General features: G+C 42.4%; 2 protein-coding genes and 1 pseudogene across 9 annotated transcripts in view; 2 read left to right on the forward strand and 1 right to left on the reverse strand.

Moving 5' to 3' along the window:
- Window positions 1-619: 619 nt before the first annotated feature.
- On the reverse strand, window positions 620-19,704 carry FAM217A (family with sequence similarity 217 member A). Of its 5 annotated transcripts, XM_004043213.5 has the most exons (7): window positions 11,231-11,576; window positions 9,735-9,828; window positions 6,945-7,029; window positions 6,811-6,824; window positions 5,804-5,878; window positions 5,646-5,713; window positions 620-2,172 (listed from the first exon to the last, which is right to left on the reverse strand). In XM_004043213.5, exons 2-7 carry the CDS (start codon window positions 9,792-9,794, stop codon window positions 948-950), a joined length of 1,527 nt encoding a protein of 508 aa, XP_004043261.3. In that variant the 5' UTR covers window positions 9,795-9,828; window positions 11,231-11,576; the 3' UTR covers window positions 620-947. The 5 variants fall into 5 exon arrangements, with proteins under 5 accessions (XP_004043261.3, XP_063563365.1, XP_055246945.1 ...); XM_063707295.1 differs by lacking the exon at window positions 6,811-6,824 and having other exon boundaries at window positions 11,231-11,574; XM_055390970.2 differs by lacking the exons at window positions 6,811-6,824; window positions 9,735-9,828 and having other exon boundaries at window positions 11,231-11,574.
- On the forward strand, window positions 8,759-8,849 carry LOC115935200 (uncharacterized; annotated as a pseudogene).
- Window positions 11,598-21,456, forward strand: part of LOC101130624 (uncharacterized protein C6orf201) — a 51,405-nt gene continuing 41,546 nt past the window's right edge. Inside the window, exons 1-2 of one of the 4 annotated variants that reach the window (XM_055390975.2) lie at window positions 11,598-12,051; window positions 19,690-20,067. In XM_055390975.2, coding sequence (XP_055246950.1) covers window positions 19,875-20,067 — 193 coding nt within the window. In that variant the 5' untranslated portion in view covers window positions 11,598-12,051; window positions 19,690-19,874. Of the gene's footprint in view, window positions 12,052-19,689; window positions 20,068-21,456 lie in introns of those variants that run through there. The other 3 variants (XM_063707297.1, XM_063707298.1, XM_063707296.1) reach the window with 3 other exon arrangements.

Genomic DNA, 21,456 nt, shown 5'->3' on the forward strand with positions numbered 1-21,456 from the left:
GTGTGTCCATGGGTCCCACTTCCAAAGATTGTGTTTCAGAGGGCCTGCAATAGAAGCTAGGACTCTATTTGTTTCCTTGATTCTTAGGGGCAGTAAAGTTTGTCAGTCACATAGTTTTCCTTTTTTCACTAGTTAATGAGTTATGTGTTGGCTAAATGAATTTCAACTAGCCAGCCTTAAGACTTCCAGCAGTGCAGAGCCTTGGAAAAAACTCTAGTAACATGACATTTTGGCTGCTCTGTGGACAATGATCTTACTCAATTTTTCCTTCAACATTTAGAAAATACTGGATCTGAGTGGAAGAGGATTATTTCATGCCTAAACCTGTAGTTGGGCCCCAAAGAGAACTATCTTTCATGTATATGACAAAGAAAGGCCAGGGACAGAAAATTTCTAAGGATTTGGGAGGAGCTAGGAGGATCTAGAGGATCTTGTACATTAACAGAACAACAACTTCTTTAGCTTTTAAGGGCCAAGTAAATGCCCAAAGGGTAGGTCAAAATGATAGATGTGTGGAGATGAGGGCACAGGAAAAAAAAAAAAATGATACCAGAGTGAGAAAGACTTTTTAAAAAATCAACTCTTATGACTATATGACAAGAACTACAGCTGCAATAAGTCAATTATACCATTTATTGATGGAATTATACTGGAAAACAATCACTGAAAAAAGAGTAGCCTTTTGAATAGAATAGTCTACCAAGTGACCATTTATTTGAAACACAACATGCAAAAGATTGTGAAATACGTCAGTATAGAAGCCTGTGGGTTTATATGTAGACATCTCAGCAGTGCTTTTCACAAGTTTCACTCCATGTCACATCAAGCAACTGTTTGGTGATTTTCGGGGACTGTTAATAGTACCTGTGTCTTGGAATAATTAACCATATCTTAGTTGGGCTTCTTAGAGTAGATCTGTTCACATTGAGATGTATGAAAGAAAAGAGTTATTTTTGTTCAATGGGTGAGCAGCACTTATCCTTAGCAATAAGGGAAGGCGACAAACAGTTTAGCTTCTGAATAGAGAACGGTCTATTCAACACTATATTTTGTCGGTAAAGTTTCTTTTTGGTCCCAAAGTTTCTCTTCGGTGCCTTAATTTCTTCCTTCTGATTTTCGGGAAAAGACAGACATATAGGTGAAACTGGCATTGGAGACCTCGATGGCAGACATCTTGTGGAGACCATTTTAACCATTGATTGATTTGTTTGGCCAATAGTAGGCTTGAATGAGAGTTCTTGGCATGGATTTAAAATAGAACTTTTGGGATTCTTATCATAAGTTTCAATCAATTGTTTTGTGGTGGAAGAACTTTTTAGAGACAGTGGTCTAGAATTCCATCTATATTTGCCAGCATTGCTCCAATTCTGTTTTAAAGCATTTTGTTCAAGCTTACAAGAACCAGAGTTGTTTTTACTTTTTTCTTGACTTTTATCTACACAAGGTATCTGAAGACCCAAAGAGTCGCAAAGTTTTGGCTGTCTCACTTTCGGTGTAGCTTTGGAGGAAGAGGGTCGTTCAGTAACTGCTGGAGTACAGAAAGTCGTTTGTAGTCTTGGCCTCTCTTTTTGAATAGTCATATGTTGTAATCGTTCTAGTTCCAGTAAACGAGTTATCAAGTGTTCAACAGAGGTTTCTGCAGGGTCCACTGTCGCTTTCCAATTGTCAGATTTGGAGAGGGCTAAATTGTGCAAGTCTAGAGTACTGAAAGGAGGAGGGAGAAAATCAGGATATGGAAATACTTCATTTGGCTCCTCGGTGAAAAGTTCCTCAACATTTTTTATTGTTTCTGGCTTCAAGTTCAGGTCCACCCTTTTAAAATAGCTGAGTAGAGTATCATTTGTCTTCTCATTTTCTGATAAATCACTTTCATCTGTGAAATGTTCTTCCCCACTGCTGTTTCCATGTTTCAAATTCCAATTTGGAGCAGGTAACATTTCACCATCGTTGTTTTCTATAGTTGAACATGAGCTAATATGAATCTCATTTCTGTTCTTAAAAAAGTCTCCGTCAGCATAGGGCCAGCAGAGACCTAATGGCATTGGCAGTCCAGGGTAAGGACCAACTTGCTTATCAACTGAAGCAATTGTTAATGGGTGGTTCAGAGTGAAGACCCTTATAGGATGATTGATTACATTAAAGCCAGTTTCCACTGAAGATTTTTTGAATTCCCTTTAAAAAATAATTTAATTAATGGTTTATTGACTAGAATTAAAATGCTATTAAAATGATACAGTTAAGTACCCTTTATCAAAGATTGGTTAATGTTTAGTTCCCAATGGCATATGTGTATCTAGCTACCTGTAACAGAAATATGTTAGTTTCCAAAAATGCTCTAATATACAACTACATAAATTTTAAAAAATATAGATTAAAATATTAACTGGGCATCCCTTTGTGCAAGCACAGGTGACTAGATTATGATACCTAAAACGGCTAACTGTGGCTGTGAATAGACAAAGGTTAAAAGTGGCTAACTATATGTTTGTCTATAGTATACATGCAATTATTATGTTTGAAAATGAGGATATCTAACTCAAACTGAAATTAAAGTGAAATGTTTATTGATCCAGAATTAGATAAAAGGAAACTCAAAAAATGTAATTAGGTTACTTTAAAAAGCTTTCTATGTTAGCCACTGTGGTTTTTAAAAATTACCGTAACAAAAAAGGAAGCAAACAATACCTATTAAAAATTATCCCAGATATAGTCCCTAGTAATTTTCATATAATGATGCTCTTCTATTTTAGGAGTAATTCTAGGTATTATGTTAAAATGAAAACTACAAAAAAGCCATAGAATACTGAGTTTCTAGTTAGTTTTCGTTTTTTAAAGATAACTAGAAATACTGAGATTGAAAGATTTGATGCATTGGTTGACATATAGTCTTGATATCCTCTTGTTTCTTTTTAAGCCAGTTGACATTAAAGATAACAAAGTAATCTGGAAAAGTTTTGAAAAATACTTTTGAGGCCAGGCACAGTGGCTCACACCTGTAATCCCAACACTTTGGGAGGCCAAGGCAGGCGGGTTGCTTGTGCCTGGGATTCTGAGACCAGCCTGAGCAACATGGCAAAATTCTTGTCTACAAAAAATTAGCTGGGCATGGAGGCATGCACCTGTAGTCCCTGCTCCTCTGGAGGCTGAGTTGGGAAGACTGCTTCAGCCTCAGAGGTTGAGGCTGCAGTAAGCCATGACTGCACCACTACACCCCAGCCTGGGTGACAGAATGAGGCCCTGTTGCAAAAAAAGAGAAAGAGAAAAAGAAAAAGAAAAAAAATACTAATTTAGCTAAATACTAGGCATACTGCTTTGCCTTTGAAAAACCACAGGAAAATCACTTTAAATCTACAACTGTTAATAGACACGTACATGTAGTATGAAGAGTGTGAAATCTGGAAAGGGAGGGCCTAGGTTTGAACCCCTTTGCTACCAGTGAGTGAGCAAAATGGAAATGATAATACCTACCTTGGAGGTAGTCTGAGAAGCAAGAGAATTTATATGAATATGCTTTGCAAAATGTTAAACAAGTTATCATTACTTTTATTCTTTTTACTTGTTGATGTATATTGAGGAGAAAAATCTTTCATTGATACCAAACTTCCATCTCTGCAACATTATTAAACCTACCCAATATTAATTAATAGCAAATGCCTGCCAAACACATTGTTCTGTTTAGTCCTCACAACCTCATGAGATAGGCACTTTTATTTTCCACCTTTTGCAGATAAGGGAACGGGGGTGTAGAGTGGCTGAGGGCACACATCTAGGAAGTGGGAGAGCTGGAACTCCACGTGGTGGACTCCCATTGCCCCTGGTCCTAACCGCTGCATTCTACCGCCTCCATTTGTTCTCTCCTCTGCTACTGTGATAAAATTCAGTTCACTTCATTTGACCACTTACCTTGAAATACTTTTTCCCAGCTGAGGTTTTTTCTCATAAAAATAGCCTTTCTTATCCCCATCAGCACCAATATTCCTTTAGGTCATCAGTCACCACAACTGCCATAGAACTTGATTTCCCCCTTGAATTTTAACATAAAGTGAACTTTATCCCAGGCCTCACAGAGGTAAAATTCTCTGACTAGGAGATAGCTGATATCAAGTGAACCACTCTCCTGCTAAACTACACAAAAGAGCCATGGAACTCAGGATCCATGAGCTAAGACACTATGTAAAAGCTCCACAAAGCAGCCCTCAAAAAGCATTCATTTCCAAATACTAGTAACCTGTATTTCCAAGAAGCCTTCTAGCTAGTCTTAATGCACGATAAAGTTTAAGAATCAAAAAAATAAGAATTAACATTCAGGGGCCGGGCGCGGTGGCTCACGCCTGTAATCCCAGCACTTTGGGAGGCCGAGGTGGGTGAATCACAAGGTCAGGAGTGCAAGACCAGCCTGGCCAAGATGGTAAAACCCCATCTCTACTAAAAATACAAAAATTAGCCAGGCCTGGTGGCAGGCACCTGTAATCCTAGCTACTCGGGCAGCTGAGGCAGAGAATTGCTTGAACCTGGGAGGCAGAGGTTGCAGTGAGCTGAGATCGTGCCATTGCACTCCAGCCTGGGCAACAAGAGTGAAACTTTGTCACAAAAAAAAAAAAAAGAAAACTCAGGTAAGGTTGGGTGCAGCAAACCACCATGGCACGTGTATACCTATGTAACAAACCTGCAAGTTCTGCACATGTATCCCAGAACTTAAAAAAGTATTTAAAAAAAAAAAAAAAGATTTAAAACTCAGGTAAGGTTGGGTGCAGCAAACCACCATGGCACATGTATACCTATGTAACAAACCTGCAAGTTCTGCACATGTATCCCAGAACTTAAAAAAGTATTAAAAAAAAAAAAAAAGCGGCCTGGCGTGGTGGCTCACACCTGTAATCCCAGAACGTTGGGAGGCCGAGGTGGGTGGATCACCTGAGGTCGGGAGTTTGAGACCAGCCTGACCAACATGGAGAAACCCCGTCTCTACTAAAAATACAAAATTAGCTGGGCGTGGTAGCCCATGCCTGTAATCCCAGTTACTCCAGAGGCTGAGGCAGGAGAATTGCTTGAACCCAGGAGGCAGAGGTTGTGATGAGCTGAGATTGCATCTTTGCACTCCAGCCTGGGCAACAAGAGCAAAACTCCGTCTCAAAAAAAAAAACCTCAGGTAAGGTCTGAGAGGCTACTTTCATATCCTGGCTCTCCCTTTCATTAATATTGTGTGACTTTGAGCAAGTTACTTAACTTGTCACCATGCCTCAGTGTCCTCATCTGTAAAACAGGGATGATGATAACTACCTTCCTTATATGGTCGGTTGTGAGTTAAATGAATTACTACATATAACGAATTAACATAGTCCCTGGAATGCAATACTACTTTCCTATTACAGTTCCTTTTGCTTTCAACGGGAAGTCCATACTTTATCCATCTAAAACCTTCATTGTCAGAACATGGTCAACTCTTGACTCCTACCTATTCTAATTGTCTCATGGTATCTGCAGCCACTTCCTGCTTTAGGGTGGATTTCTATAATTGCCCGCTATTCCCACAGAATACTATTTTCTTCTGGTTGTTCATGGTCCTTGTATTTCAAATAGTTATATCATGTGTATCTAAATTTATTTCAGTAATTTACGGTGTTACAAAATAACTATTCGCTTACCTCTTCTCTATGGTACTTCCTTCATTAAGAGGACAATTCCATAATTGAAAGATCCCTTGTTTACTATTCTGATGACAGAAAAATAATGGGTAATAGTTTAGTAGCTGCAAATATTTTTAAAATATAATATTTTAAGGGTATGATGAATAAAATCCCACCTGTGTACTTTTTTGACTATGCACCGACAAATTAGGTTCTAGCATCAGTTGCTCCACTGGAATTTCCAAATAGTTCTATAAGGCAGCAGAAGACTTTTAAACATAATATATCTCTGTTCCCTATTCTTGTTCTAACAATGTATAGTTCTTGTTCTAATCAAGGAATGTATGGTAAAACTGAATGACACTTTGTTTATATACAAAGAAATCATTTGTTTTTACTGATTTCAGCAGAAATTAGTATAACCTATTTATTATAAATACCAACTAAACTGTTAATAAGACTTGAATATCATTAAGATTGTCTTTATTTTGCAGTTAAATGTTTTATGTTTTGATCAAAAAGGATAAACAAAAAGATTAATTTTCCACTACTTCAGAACAAGATATTGGTCATTTCAACTGCTTCAAGACGTTTTGTTGTTGTTGAGACAGGGTCTCGTTCTGTCGCCCAGGCTGGAGTACAGGGGCACGATCTCGGCTCACTGAAACCTCTGTTTCCTGGGCTCAAGCGATTCTCCTGCTGAGCTCAGCCTCTCGAGTAGCTGGGACTACAGCCATGTGCCACCATGCCCGGCTAATTTTTCTGTATTTTTGGTAGAGATGGGGTTTCACCATATTGCCCAGGCTGGTCTCAAACTCCTGACCTCAAGTGATCCACTTGCCTCAGCCTCCTAAAGTGCTGGGATTACAGGCGTGAGCCACTGCACCCGGCCTGCTTCAAGACATTTTAAAGGACAGGACTACTTCCCTTTCGGCAATGACTACAAAATACTATACTCAATTTTCATTTATACTATTGTTATACTGAAAAATACTTAATATAACAAAATATTCATTTAATAACCAACTTGAAACTCTAAAATATTTGACTTCGACTTGTGTGAAGAACTCTACAGAAATGAAATTTAAAGTTTAACTTTCAGGAAGAAAATTTTTTTAAAGAACATACTTATTTTAAAATAGTATGTTTTATGAATACCTTAAAACCAAACATTCATCCTTACCTTGTTAATTTTGCCTGAAATGTGTATAAAAAATGACAATTAATAGTTACATAAAACTGATTATATTCAAAACAAACCCCCTTTTAATATGAGTGATTCTTTCAGTATAAGTATACACATCTAGGATTTCTTACCACCTGCTGCTCCATCCCTTCCAGCTAGGAGGTTTTTATTTTCAGAAACAGGTACTTCTGAATCCAAATTCCAGTGAGATAAGTTCTAAAACAATATTAGTTTTAGGATAAACTTAACATTAAGAAAACATAAAAAGCTCAATAATTTCACATGTTCTTGGGGTAAAGTATGACGAAAGGCACAAAGCTTCATGACTCTCGCCCCTCATTATAAAGAACTTATCAGCATCTTTGAGGAGAAAGCAATTTTCTCTTAACCAAGCCCTTATCAGTTTGATAATGCCTATTGTTGAGGAATTAGAAAGGCTTTTACAATAATTTGTGGTTTCATTCACATTTTGTTAAATATAATAACACAGGTTTTCAAAATTGATTTTTAAAATGTAATAAAATGTCCTGTTCAGTGTGCCTCTGGAACACAATGGTGCATTCATCAAACTTTCTATATCTGAGTATCAGATCTAAAAGTCTATAAAAAGCCAGGTGTGGTGGCTCATGCCTGTACTCCCAGCACTTTGGGAGGCCGGGGCAGGTCAGGATCACCTGAGGTCTGGAGTTTGAGACCAGCCTGGCCAACATGGTGAAACCCTGTCTCCAATAAAAACACAAAAATCAGCCAGGTTTGGTGGCACACACCTGTAATCCCAGCTATTCGGGAGGCTGAGGCAGGAGAATCGCTTGAACCCAGGAGGTGGAGGTTGTAGTGAGCTGCAATCACACCACTGTACTCCAGCCTGGGCCACAGAGTGAGACTCTGTCTCAAAATAAATACATAAATAAATTAAATTAAAAAAATAAAAGCCTGTAAAAATCTTTCCATCAACCACAGGAAGTCTCTAACCCTCATATTATATTCAACACTAACCAGCCCACTACTCATTCTGGCTTCCAGATGTGGAGGAACACTTAGGAAATATTCAAAAGAAAGCCAAAAATAAAACGGGAAAGGTGCTAATAACAACTGAGTATTTATGTTCCAGACATTGTGCAGAGTGCTATGGGGGAAAATGTGGGAGGTGTGTAGAAGATTATAACAATTTATTCTGGAAAACAGAAAGTGAAGAGGTGATTTGTTTATAAGAAAGTAACTTTTTAGGAATGAACCCAATTGTTTTCTGTCTCAAAAAAGCATTGTAAATTAAACTCTAAGCAAATGAAATGTTAGGTATTATTAGATACAATCTCTTCACTAAGGAGGAACAGAGAGAAATAAGCTTCAAAACAGCATGAGGATTAATTTATCCACAAAGAGATATCTCCTGATAGGAAGGGTAGTTGAACATTGGAAGGGAGACTGCAGATTATCATTCTCTATAGATTTATGAAAAATATAATTAATAAAATTAATTCTCTGCTCTCTGGCATGATATGTACAAGGGCTAATCTCTACATGAGAATCACCTGGGGAGCTTTTTAAAAATAATAGTTGCAAAAAAATGCTACAAATCCTGATTTTAAAGAATGAGGGTGAGGGCCGGGCACAGTGGCTCAAGTGGCAGTAATCCCAGCATTTTGGGAGGCCGAGGCGGGCAGATCACCTCAAGTCAGGAGTTCTAGACCAGCCTGGCCAACATGTCAAAACCCCATTTCTACTAAAAATACAAAAATTAGCTGGGCGTGGTGGTGGGTGCCTGTAATCCCAGCTACTTGGGAGGCTGAGGCAGGAGAATCACTTGAATCTGAGAGGCAGAGTTGCAGTGAGCCACAATAGCACCACTGCACTCCACCCTGGGTGACAGAGTGAGACTCCATCTCAAAAAAAAGAAAAAAAAAAAAAAGAATGAGGGTGAGGCCCAGTTATTTGTATTTTAAAGATCCTTTTGTAGTTCACAGCACGATGACTGGGTTTTTATGTTCATGTGTGAGATGCACCCCTTCAGACTTTTTTACGATGTCTGGTGGATTTTTAAGCTTTTTTCAGCTATATAATCCTGGTACTCTTGCTTGAAATGCACATGTGAGAGAAATATCCTCAGCTGATGAAACTGTGTTGTTGCAATTCTAAAATAAAATTAATGAAACCAGGCCAGGCGTGGTAGCTCACACCTGTAATCCCAGCACTTTGGAAAGTCAAGGCGGGTGGATCACTTGAGGTCAGGAGTTCGAGACCAGCCTGGCCAACATGTCGCTACTAAAAATACAAAAATTAGCCGGGCGTGGTGGCACATGCGTGTAGTCCCAGCTACTCAGGAGGCTGAGGCAGGAGAATCGCTTGAACCCGGGAGGTGGGGGTTGCAGTGAGCCGAGATCGTGCCACAGCACTCCAGCCTGGGAGACAGAGGAAGACTAAGTCTCGTCTCCAAAACAAACAAACAAACAAACAAAAAACACCAAAACAACAAAAAATTAACATAACCAAATTGATCAACTGGTAAAGAACGCTCATTAACTAAACATGAAGTCTGACAGTTTGCAAATTTCTTAAGAGATGGGACTTGATTATGCTTTGTGATATCCCACCTGCCTTACCAATATTTTTCACAAAGGGTGTGTGTGTGAAAACAAAAGAAGTGAGCACTGCCTGGTTGATAACAAGGCAGCACCTTTAACAAAGCCAAATTGCAATTAGAAATGTTTGACATTTGGAGAAGAGCTGGCTAATTTTCCGTTTGTTAAAAGAAATAGAAAATTTCCATTTGCTGTTCCAAATGTGCCAAAAGGAAAACACAGGATAAACTGCCCACGATGCCAAAGCAGCAAGGGCATCACTACAAGAAAACTCCATGGGAGTTACGTCTTAGCAACAGGAGCCGCTGCCCAAACACTCAAGTTCAACAGCGCCTGCCATACCTCCTGAGAGATGTTTGACACACGTAGGCTATTAGCACAGTTCTCATTTCTTCTCCCCATTTTGTTGTAGCTCTTGCTCTGTTTCCTTAAAATCCTACACAGATTGTGGGATAGGCACATTTATGGGTAAGGGTCAACATTTATAAAAAAGAAAGAAAGTGTGAGTTTTGATTTCCCATCTAAAGGAGGTAAGAGAATGCTTAGAAAGCAGAAGAGAGGGGCTAGGAGAGCAGGGTGGGGGTGACAGTACGAAACCAACCAGAAGCAAGGAGCAAGCCTGACTCAAAAGGAGCACAGACAACAGCAAACTGGCAGATCTCAGAACAGAAGATTAGGAAATTGAGATCAGAGGTGAGAAAGCAACTATCAGCTAAGAAGATGAAATACACATTGGAACAAACTATGGTGAATTAGCCGGAACTTAGAAAACAGGGGCACAAAGTCTCCTTTTAATCATTCAAAACAATTGCTCCATTTGAAAGCAGGGTTGAACCCTTACAACTAGGCCAGGCAAGCACCCCGTGCATATTTCGGAGACAACAAAATGCCCCCAGGACCAAACAGTATTTTCCGCACCAATCAATCAAGGTACCTAAAGGGTTTTAACCCACTGCCGCTTAAGGTAAAAGAATTAGAGAACTCTAAGGTAACAAGCAAAACAGTCACTGGATTAAGGTATGGCTATCTGGAAAGAATCACTTTTTTTTTTTTTTTTTGAGACAGAGTCTCGCTCTGTTGCCCAGACTGGAGTGCAGTGGCGCGATCTCGGTTCACTGCAACCTCCGCCTCCCGGGTTCAAGCGATTCTCCTGCCTCAGCCTCCCGAGCAGCTGGGATTACAGGCGAGCACCACTACGCCCAGCTAATTTTTATATTTTTAGTAGAGATGGGGTTTCACCATGTTGGCCAGGCTGGTCTTGAACTCCTGACCTCGTGATCCACCTGCCTCAGTCTCCCAAAGTGCTGGGATTACAGGCGTGATCCACTGCACCAGGCCAAGAATCACAAATTAAAGCCACCGCAGTAATCGGTCTATCTGCTAATCGTTTACAATTGATTGTTTCCTACAGAAAAGTGTATGAAGAAATAGGAGATTTAGTTTAGGTAGGTTTTCAGCCAACACCGGTTATTGGTCCACAGGTGTGTGCATGCCAGACACTGGGTCTGAATGCAGGAGGAAGTAGGTTGCTGAGCAGGTGGCGCTGCCTGGGGCCACTGGGTGTGTGTCAAGAAGGAGGGCATCCAGCTCCTGGAAAAGGCCACCGCACCTGAAGGACGGCCCTGGGGACAAAGGACGCCTTGGGGACTGCGAGTTGGGGGACAGGAGCTTTAGGGGCCAGAGTGCTTGAAGGCGCGTGTCTCAAGGGAGCTGCAAGGCCCCCGTGAAGAGGAATCCCCTTTTCCTCCTGAGCTGTGGCCGGACTGGGTGGGGAGCCCAGTTCCAGGGGTAGCAGGAGGGGGCTGCGGGATTCCCCGGGGCCGGGGCTCTTAACCCACCGCGCGAAGGCCCACGTGTCCTCCCCGGCGTCGTCTCCCAGTGCGCCGCCCCGAGGCCCGAGCGCCTCCGCGTGCGTGGCTGACGGCTTGGAGGGCGCCCCCTCTGCCGCGGCCTTCCTGCAGCGGGGGGACAAAGAGGGCAGCGGGCGGCTGGCGGCCTTGAGCGCAGCCCGGTCGGCAGTGCAGGGCCTGCGAAGCCCGCGGGCCGGCGCAGGGGTGGGAGTCGGGCCCAGGGCCCAGGCAGGGCCCAGAGAGACCTGCCGGGGCCGGGGCTGCGGCTCCGCGGGCTTCCCCACCGGCCGGGTCTCCCGGCAACTACCAGAGAGCGGGGGCGCCCGGGGAGGCCCTGCGTTCCACAAGGTCCACGCGTATTCGCGGGCCGCGGGGTCGCCGCCGGCCGCCCAGGCGCGGAGCCTCTCGGGGGTCATCCGGCCGCCGGGCCCGCGGGACGCACGGGGCCGCCAGGGGAGGACAACAAGCCTCAGGCCCTGTCCCTGCGCCCCGCCCGGCCTCCTCCGGGGCTGCGCAGCCCACTCGGCCATCCTGGCCTGAAGGGGCCGCCCCAGGCCTCGCGGGAAAGCCTGAGCCTCCCGGGCCTTCTCGGACTTTCCCCCAGGCGTCCTGGACCTTCTTGGGCCTTCCTGGGCCTCCTCGGGCTTCCTTGACCCTCCCCGGGCCTTCCCCGAGGCCTCCAGGCCCTTCCCTGGGCCTCTCCAGGCTGAGCTCTCTGCGAGATGGCCACTAGGCCTCTGGGACCCGGGGCCTGGCCCACCCGCCTCCACTCCCACCGCCTGCTCACATCAAGCCAGCAGCACCGCCCGGTACGTAGTCCTCCCCACTAAGCTAAAATATATACGCATTGATACATGTGAAGTTATATCTATGCTTGTACAATATATTAACATAGAAGAAGAGGCATCCTTGTTGACACCAAGCCCATCCGGTCAGTTTCAGGTCCGTCGTCGGCCTTTCAATAGGAAAAACAAAAGATGATTTTTTTCTTTTTTCATGTAGAGGATACATGTAAATCACACAGCCCAATTTTGTACCCCTAAATGCATATCTCCTATTACAGCTTCATGAAATAAGTGGAGGGGTGGGGGAAGAATATCTCTCTATCTAGTTAGATATATCTACATAGCTATCATCACCCCCACCTTTTGATATAGAGAAAAATTTAAAACAAAATTAATTATATATGTAAGTACAGCAAATGAATACTAAACATTTGGGGGGATGAGATCACGGCCATGTCCCTCTGAGAATCTCCCCATAAAAATGCACTTATATACCGCATGTTGAACACAATGTCAGGGGTTTCTCAGGTTCTTTGATCCCTGACTCCTGACTCTTTCCTCTGCGTTTCCATTTTCTCCTCAGAAAGACCTTCCCTTTAAAGAAGCTCTTCCCACCTTCCACCTACCTTACTCTATTTCATGACACCCCGTTGTTATTTACTTCTTTGTACTCCTCATAATCTTGCTGTTTACTTGTTTGTTTGTGTATTGTCTCTCTCTCCCCAGTAGTATATCAAACTCCATGTGGGCCGGGGCCTTGCCTGTCTAGTTCATTGCTGTATCCCCAACCCTTTAAAACTGTGCTGGGCACATAGTAGAAGCACAGTCGATGTAAGTGAATGAACAAGATTTGTGCAGGCCTCATTCCTTGTAGCCTCCTTGGAGGTTTCCCTTCTAGGCCCTCTCCTCCTTCGGCTGTTTTCCATACTGCTGCTCTAAAATACAGACCTGCTCAACTGCCTCCTAATGCCTGAAGAAGGAAACCCTAATTCTGCAGCCATCCCTTAGGTATCTGCTCATCACCTTCCCAGCGCCCACTACATGTCAAGCACATCGGACATTTTACAATTTTCCTAAACACTCTCCTCCAGGGCATACATCATTGTTACTCTTCCTGTAATAGTAACTCCTTTTTATCTCCTTTTTTTTTTAACCTGCCTAAATTCTAGTCATTACAGTTCTAACTCACAAGTCATTTTTCCTGATTGTTCAGGAAGTGTAATTACTAGAAAAAATACAAAAAAAAAAAAAAGAGAAAACAAAAGTTGCTATCTCCTCCAAGATCCCTGCTTTGTTATAATGATTTAATTACAGTCCCTTACTCAGTTACATTGTAATTATTCATTTACAATGTCTCAATCACTTTCTTTTCAACACCTTGAAGGTGATATCTGCCCATATTCTATCTAACAGAGTGCCTGGCATGTACTGTAGTAGGTAAGGCACTCAGTAAATGTTTCAATTGATTTAATTATTGCAAAAATAGTATTTTCTGAAATGTATGGTGTGGTGACTATATGCCAGGCATAGTGCTGAACATTTTATATGGATTAACCAATGTATATGCCTAATAATCCAATGAAGCAGGTACCACCAGTTATTCCTATTTTATTTCTTATTTTTAGTTTTTATTTATTTATTTTTTTGAGACAGAGTCTTGCTCTGTCACCCAGGCTAGAGTGCAATCGTGTGATCTCGGCTTACTGCAACCTCTGCCTCCCAGGTTCAAGCAATTCTCCTGCCTCAGCCTCCCTAGTTCCCTAGTGGCTGGGATTACAGGCACCAGCCACCATGCCCGGCTAATTTTTTGTATTTTTAGTAGAGATGGGTTTCGCCATGTTGGCCAGGCTGGTCTCGAACTCCTGACCTCAGGTGATCTGCCGGCCTCAGCCTCCCAAAGTGCTGGAATTACAGGCATGAGTCTCTGAGCTCAGCCTAGTTATTCCTATTTTATAATTGAGTAACCTGAGCCTTAGATGTATTATATAACCTTTTCCATCTTACAATTACTAGAAAAATTGCGAATGGGAATAAATATTGGGGTACATGTATTTCCAGCTAATGCTTTCTACAAATGTATCTAGCTGGGAAATGTTCCCCGCTCTTGAGACAAATTATGTGTGCTTGTGTGTGCACATGCACACGTGTGTGTAAATTCCAAATATCTGGCTTACACATTTCCCCTCTTCCTTGCTTTATGTTTCTGTTCATGCCTTTTTCTGTTATTTCAGAACTCAAACTGATTCCTGATCCCTTAGAGTCCTTCTGAGATTTGTCATCCATAAATACATCCTCTAAGATTCTTTTTTTTTCTTAACAGAACTTAAAAATGTTCCTTTCATATTATCACCCCCACTCAACTGGTCTTCCTTTCTCTGGAGACTTTTGAATGCTTTGACATCAGCATCAAAATCATGGCTGGCCATTCCCTCATTGCTAAATGTGCACGGCTGTGGAGATGTGAAATATGAAAGCGACAACTTGGAAATTGTGCCCTCTCCAAACCCTTGGGTCTGGTCTGGCTCCAGCCCAGCGTAGGAGGTTGGACAGTGGGTCATTTTCTACAGCAGCTCAGACCCAGCTTAACATCAATCCCAAGGCCAAAGAAAATGCACCTTCCTTCTGTTGGGGCTCGGAAAACAGTACCCCAAAATGAAGGCTTCGGAAATAGCCTCAGAAGCACGTTTTTCTCTGACCTTCTTCTGCCCTCCTGTCTCTCAGTCCCAGTCTCCCTCCGAGGCTAGCCTGAGAAACTAGAATCCCTTTTCTCCAATGCAGGTTACAGAAATCAGAATGCTTTTTTCCCAAAGCCAGCCATAAAACCTAAAAATATTACTCCAATTTTCCCTTTGCCTTTCTGTGTAAAAACTGGCCATAAAGAAATTATCTGACCCCCATTCCAGAGAGTGGCCCATACCCAGAAGGAAGGAATGCTGCTCAGAGAGGCCAAGAAGAATCTAGAGGGACAGGCCTTGCTGGGTTCCCCAACTCAGGCTATTAGCATTAGATCAGACCTTTTTTGTCCGATCGTATTTCTACACAGCTGTCCATTCTTTGTTGAACCTAAGCATAAAAATGGAAACTCTCCCCTGTATTTCTGAGTTTTCATTCTGTACACTCCCATGTATAAACACATGCTAAATAAATTTGTATGCCTTTTCCCCAATTACTCTGCCTTTTGTACTTGAGTACTTCTCCTGTCTCAGCCTCCCAAGTTGCTGGGACTACAGGTGCAGGCCACCACGCCTGGCTAATTTTGATTTTTCAGCAAATCTTCAGAGGGCCAAACCCTTGGCCCCTACACCTCCAGCCATCTCATGGCCATGCCCAGGATTCAGATTTTAGTGGTAGCCTCAGCTTGCCTTACTTTAAATCTGCACCTCTTTAGCTGATCCTGAGTGAAACCATTGTTTCATAAACACAGTAGGATGAGGCAGATGCTCTCTATTTCAGGCATTTAGCAAGCTCTTACGTTAATTACAAGGGAGGCAGGCTAAGGAAACAAAGGCAGGCTTTGGGCCAGTCAGTTAGTAGTCCAGTAAGCACAGCTTGCTGCCCACCTCAGTTTCTCCTCCTATAACAAAGGCGATGATGACACTGACTACCACGTAACTACTTTGGAAAGCACCTTGAGATAACATTCCTTTTCATTGTCCTGAATTATGCAAAGATATGTCAGTAGCAACATTACTTAGTTTCTAATTATTCTGGAGGGAAAAGCCTTCTATTTCAGTCTACCTCCTTCAGTATCTTTCACCTTTTGATATTACCCATGCATTTGTCCTCATCTTCCTTTGTTTTTTCTCTTTAGAATTGCCAAGGTCATGGCTGGTCACGTACAGCAGAATCTTTTTGTTTCTTTCTTTTCTTTTTTTTTTTTTTTTTTTTTTTGAGACAGAGTCCCACTCTGTTGCCCAGGGTGGAGTGCAATGGCGCATTCTCAGCTCACTGCAACCTCTGCCTCCCAGGTTCAAGTACTTCTCCTGTCTCAGTCTCCCAAGTTGCTGGGACTACAGGCGCATGCCACCACGCCTGGCTAATTTTTTTGTATTTATAGTAGAGACGGGGTTTCACCATATTGGTCAGGCTGGTCTCAAACTCCTGACCTCAGGTGGTCCACCCGTGTCGTCCTCTCAAAGTGCTAGGATTACAGCTGTGAGCCACTGTGCCCAGCCTACAGCAGAATCTTGTTCAATATAATTATATAACATTTTCTGAAAGTTAGGACACTATTTTCTAAATAATAATATGCATTTTTGTTCTCAAATAAGATGCTAAGTCAGTGGGAAACATTTCATTTCAATTATGGGCAATTTGTATTTAGCATATGGTTTAGCGATCTGGTCTTATTTTTGTTTTTCCTTTTTGAGAACTGCTTTGTCTTTCAGTAGTGGCTAATTTATCCTGATTTAGAACTCTGTTCTTTGAGCATTCATCTTAAATATACTTTTGTGTTTGTATAATTCCTTTTTAAGAAATATATATGCAAATATTTCTAATTTGAAGTTTTAAAAATTAACCTTTAACACTCTGCTCCCATAGCAATGTCCTATTTGGGAGGCCATTGTTTTGTTGCAAATAGGTAAGAAATATTGTTTAAAAACTATTTATTCCTGGAATATGTGATAGTGATGTATATTAACATATTTCCAAATGGAAGCAAAATAAACACATCAATCACTGAATTTCACATCTGCATATGTTGCAGCTAGTGCTTTTGAATACATTCTCAATCATATATTTTCTCCTTTATTTTGATTTAAGACTTGATTTCTGCAATTTGAATTGCTTCATAAGCCTTTCTGTTTTTCAGATGCCTATACTCTGTAACTCTATTTTCCTAGCCTTATATCACAAATTCACTTTAAATTTTGGTTGAAGTCTCAGTGTCAGAACTTACTTTCTGGTGCCAGGAAAGGTGTAACTTGAAGTCCCTTTCTGGTCGTCAGACCCCTCCCACCTCATTTGTTGTGAACGGAATACTTTCTTTAGAATGCTTTCCTTAAAAAACTTGGAGATAATCTTCTCTCTTTGAACATTACTGAACACCTTGCCTTCTGGAAGCCAGCTGATCTTGTCACACCCACCATGGCGAGGGGGAAGAAGAAGGTATTCAGGAGACACAGAAACCCTCTTAGGAACAGAAAAAGGAATTGCATTTACCTAAAAGTCATGAATAAAAGATCAGCCTAACTAGAAAAACAACCCAGAGTCATGCAGCTGCTGCGCTGCGGGATCAATTTAGTTAATAATACACTGCTAGCACCTACGTGGGCTGCTGCCCGGCATAGCAGCTCTCATCACAACAAGAAAAAACTTGCGAGAAAATAACATGTTAGAAGCCCAGTTTTGAAAAGGTAAATATATTATACACTGAATAATAGAATTGGAAATAAGAGGAATACAAAACAAAATACAAAATGAAAGCATTTGTTCCATCCAAGAATATTAGCACCATGGGCTGAGACCTGGTTGGCTCAGATCAAGATCACACAGCTGGTTAGCAGCAGAATATTTGCCAGGCGTCATTCATGACGGGTCTTTCCCATCCTAAACAGTGTTCTTTAATTACACTATAATTAGAGAAAATGAATGAGATTGATTCCTAGAAGTGTTATTCATTGTAAAAATATATATATATATAAAATATGTAAAAATATATATCCATCTGATAGTTTATTTAAAAACAAAATTTAATAATTGTGACCTACTTCAGATTTCAACCAAAGTCAGCATGCATCAGATAACTATAAACATTCATCAGTTGCTATTGAGAGCAATGACTAAGAACATATGAGTCAATTTACATGAAGTATAAAGAATTACATTTTAGTAGATCACTTCCTTGGCATGTTGAATGGCTTAAAACATGGTTTGTTCTTTACTATTTATATAAATGAAGGTTTAGAGGAATGCACTCAACTTTGCCTGGAAGAAAGAAGCTGGGGATATGTCTTCCGGCTGCCAGAATATTCTACCCCCTTCTCTCCACCAAAAACACCTGTAGAATTATGAGAATCACATTGAATTCAAGTGGTTCTTGTTAGTTATATAACATATTTTAAATATGTACTTGCATTTAAAGTATTTTTTTTTAAGTTTTACTTTTTGAGTTTGCAAGTTGAAAGTTAAGAAAAGGAATAGGCCAGACATAGTGGCTTGCGCTTGTAATCACAGCAGTCTGGGAGGCCGAGGCAAGAGGATTGCTTGAGGTCAGGAGTTTGAGACCAGCCAGGGTAACATAGCAAGACCCTGTCTCTACAAAAGAAAAATAACAAAAATTAGCTGGGCGTAGTGATGCACACCTATATACTCAGCTACTTGTGATGCTGAGGTGGGAGGATTGCTTGAGCCCAGGAGGTCGAGGCTACAGTGAGCTGCACTGCAGCCTGGGCCACAGAGCAAAATTCTGTCTCAAAAAGAAAGAAAAAAGAAAAGAAGGAAGGGAAGGAAGGGAAAAAAGGAAAAAAGAGAAAAGAAAGAAAGCTAGGCAAGGTGGCTCACACCTGTAAACCCAGCACTTTGGGAGGCCGAGGTGGGCAGCTCACCTGAGGTCGGGAGTTCAAGACCAGCCTGACCAACATGGAGAAACCTTGTCTCTACTAAAAATACAAAATTAGCTGGGCATGGTGGCGCATGCCTGTACTCCCAGCTACTCAGGAGGCCAAGGCAGGAGAATCGCTTGAACTAGGGAGGCAGAAGTTGCAGTGAGCCGAGATCACGCCATTACACTCCTGCCTGGGCAACAAGAGCAAAACTCTGTCTCAAAATAAAAAAAAAAAAAATCGATCTATCTATATATACGCATATATGAATGGAATTTTATATCTGCCGCTCTGGCCACTAATGTATTATATGGTATAATCATGATGCTTTAATAGTCTTGGCCAAAGGTTTTTAAGGTTGGTGAAAAGCTAGCCCACGCTCCCAGATTTGCCATAGCATACTAGGCTCACACGCCTTCTCTGCTTCTCACCAGCCTGCAGTGTGGCTCTCTAGCTGGTTCATGAAGAGTAGAGCAATTATGGGGAACCTGGCTCCTGGTAGAGCATGCTGAAATCTAAAAGTAGCTGTAACAAACTCTATTATTTGCATTTTTGTTCCAAATCTGATACTAGTTCTTGGCAGCTTCTGTCTTGCTCTGGACTGTGCTATCAAGTGTGGTGATTTAAGATTATTTAATACTTCTATTGTTCTCTGCTTTTTGGTCTGCAATGAAGAATGGCTTCTTACCGGGAAAGCTCCGGTTGAGCATTTGTTTACTTTGTTTCCTTGGTATTAGTTTGGATAAGAACATAAGGAGTAACTAGTTTGGCTTCTTACCTGTGTTAATCTGGGCATTTCCTCAGTTTTGGACGATGAAGCTCTTTCCTCGGTTCTGCTGAGGACTGCACTGATGTAACCACTCTCTCTTGGGGCCTCGTAGGTCTGTGGAGCCTTAATTAGGTACATACTGGGAGCAAGGCTTCTACAAAGTACCAGATGGGAAAATATCACTGGATATGCGCGCCCCCGCTTTCCCCTCTTCCTTTTAGCAAAGCTCTCAGTTTTCCCCAGAAATGGTCCATGTCCAGACGCAAGACTGGAGTTTCTGCCACAAATCCCCAAATGACTTGGCAGCATATTTTCAATGGGCTGGTTTTCTCTGCTTTGAAAATGCAGGATGAACACGCAGGGTTCCGGACCAATACCTGGGCCATTGTGACTCTCAGAATGCCAGGCAATAAGAGATCAGAAAGCTGGTTCCACTTCATCTTGGAGATGGAGGAAAGCTTGCCAGAACAACTGCACACCCCATCCACTCCTCATGTTCTCAGTTTGTTCTTCTCTGTGATACAACCAGCATCATGAGAACAGCCAGCAGCAGCTCCAGCGTGGTGAAATTTTCACTCCTTGACAAGTGTAAGAAGCCGAAAAACTATGCCCAGCCAGAAGTTTTGTGTCACACCTTTGAGATGCTGTCTAACCTCCACAAGCTGCTTCCGAATCACCTGATGGAGACGCTTTATTCCCACAAGAGCGAAGAGGACAAGAAAAAATGTATGTGGGCCGAGGGTGGGCATGAGTTCTTTTCAGCAAGCATACACTTTATCTTGATACAAACTGCCTCTACTTTAAGACGCAAGGAAGAACTTTTACTCTTTCTTTTACTTAGTGTATTTTTATTATTTTTTGAGACGAGGCTCTCGCTTTATCCCCCAGGCTGGAGTGCAGGAGTGCGATAATCATGGCTCACCACAGCTTCAAACTCCTGGGCTCATGCGATCCTCCCACCTCGACCTCCCCAGTAGCTGGGACTACAGGTGCATTGCCACCACAATGTCTAATTTTTTAATTTTTTGTAGAGCTGCCCCCCCGCCCCCCACATCCCCATGTTGCCTGGGCTGGTCTCGAACTCCCAAGCTCAAGTGATCCGCCCGCCTTTGCCTCCAAAGTGCTGGAATTCGAGGTGGGATCCCCTGCACCCGGCCAGAACTTGCTCTGTACGTTGTAGGTGTGATCGGTCCTCTAGACACACATCCCCATCCATGGGCTTATTCTGGAATTTACTCGTGCTGATTATCCATTGCTTCTTCCTGTTCTTTTGCATAAATAGTCTTTTGTGAGCCAAGTTAGGCGTGACCCTCTTCTTTTTTTTTTTTTGAGATGAAGTCTGGCTCTGTCGCCCAGGCCGGAGCGCAGTGGTGCGATCTCGGCTCACTGCAAGCCCCGCCTCCCGGTTTCATGCCATTCTCCTGCCTCAGCCTCCCCAGTAGCTGGGGCTACAGGTGCCCGCCACCATACCCGGCTAATTTGTTTGCATTTTTAGTAGAGATGGGGTTTCACTGTGTTAGCCAGGATGGTCTCGATCTCCTGACCTCATGATATGCCCGCCTCGGCCTCCCAAAGTGCTGGGATTACAGGCGTGAGCCACCACACACGGCCAGGCCTAACTCTCTTCTTTAGGCAAAGCTTACCTGTGGGAATATGGAAAGGGTACTGAGAGGGAAATGCCGCTAAATTTACAATTTAAGCTTTATATTTGATTTTAAGATTAGTGAGAGAACTTCCAAGTGGAAAGTCAAGTTTTGAACTTTGTTCCTTTGCTCTGTTTCCTACTATTCCTTCCTCCTATGGCCATGATTGCACCAGGAAGAAGCTGGATATTTTCTTTCCTCCTGGCGATTATAAGCAACCTGTACTGTTTGCAGTATGGAGTGGCCTGACACTCCTGAAATTCTGTCAGGGTCAATGATAATAGGGCCGATTTGCAGCATTGGGTGGAGTCTGCCTCCTGAATTGTTCCTGCTTAACTGGAGGACAAAGATAGAGGCAGCCACATGTGCTCATGAACTTAGAAAACAAAATAGCAGCCGCCACAGAGATTAAGATGCAATTCCAAAGCCAGGCGCGGTGGGCTCACGCCTGTAAACCCAGCACTTTGGGAGG

The sequence above is a fragment of the Gorilla gorilla genome, chromosome 5 (genome assembly GCF_029281585.2).
Source record: "Gorilla gorilla gorilla isolate KB3781 chromosome 5, NHGRI_mGorGor1-v2.1_pri, whole genome shotgun sequence".
NCBI lineage: Eukaryota > Metazoa > Chordata > Mammalia > Primates > Hominidae > Gorilla > Gorilla gorilla.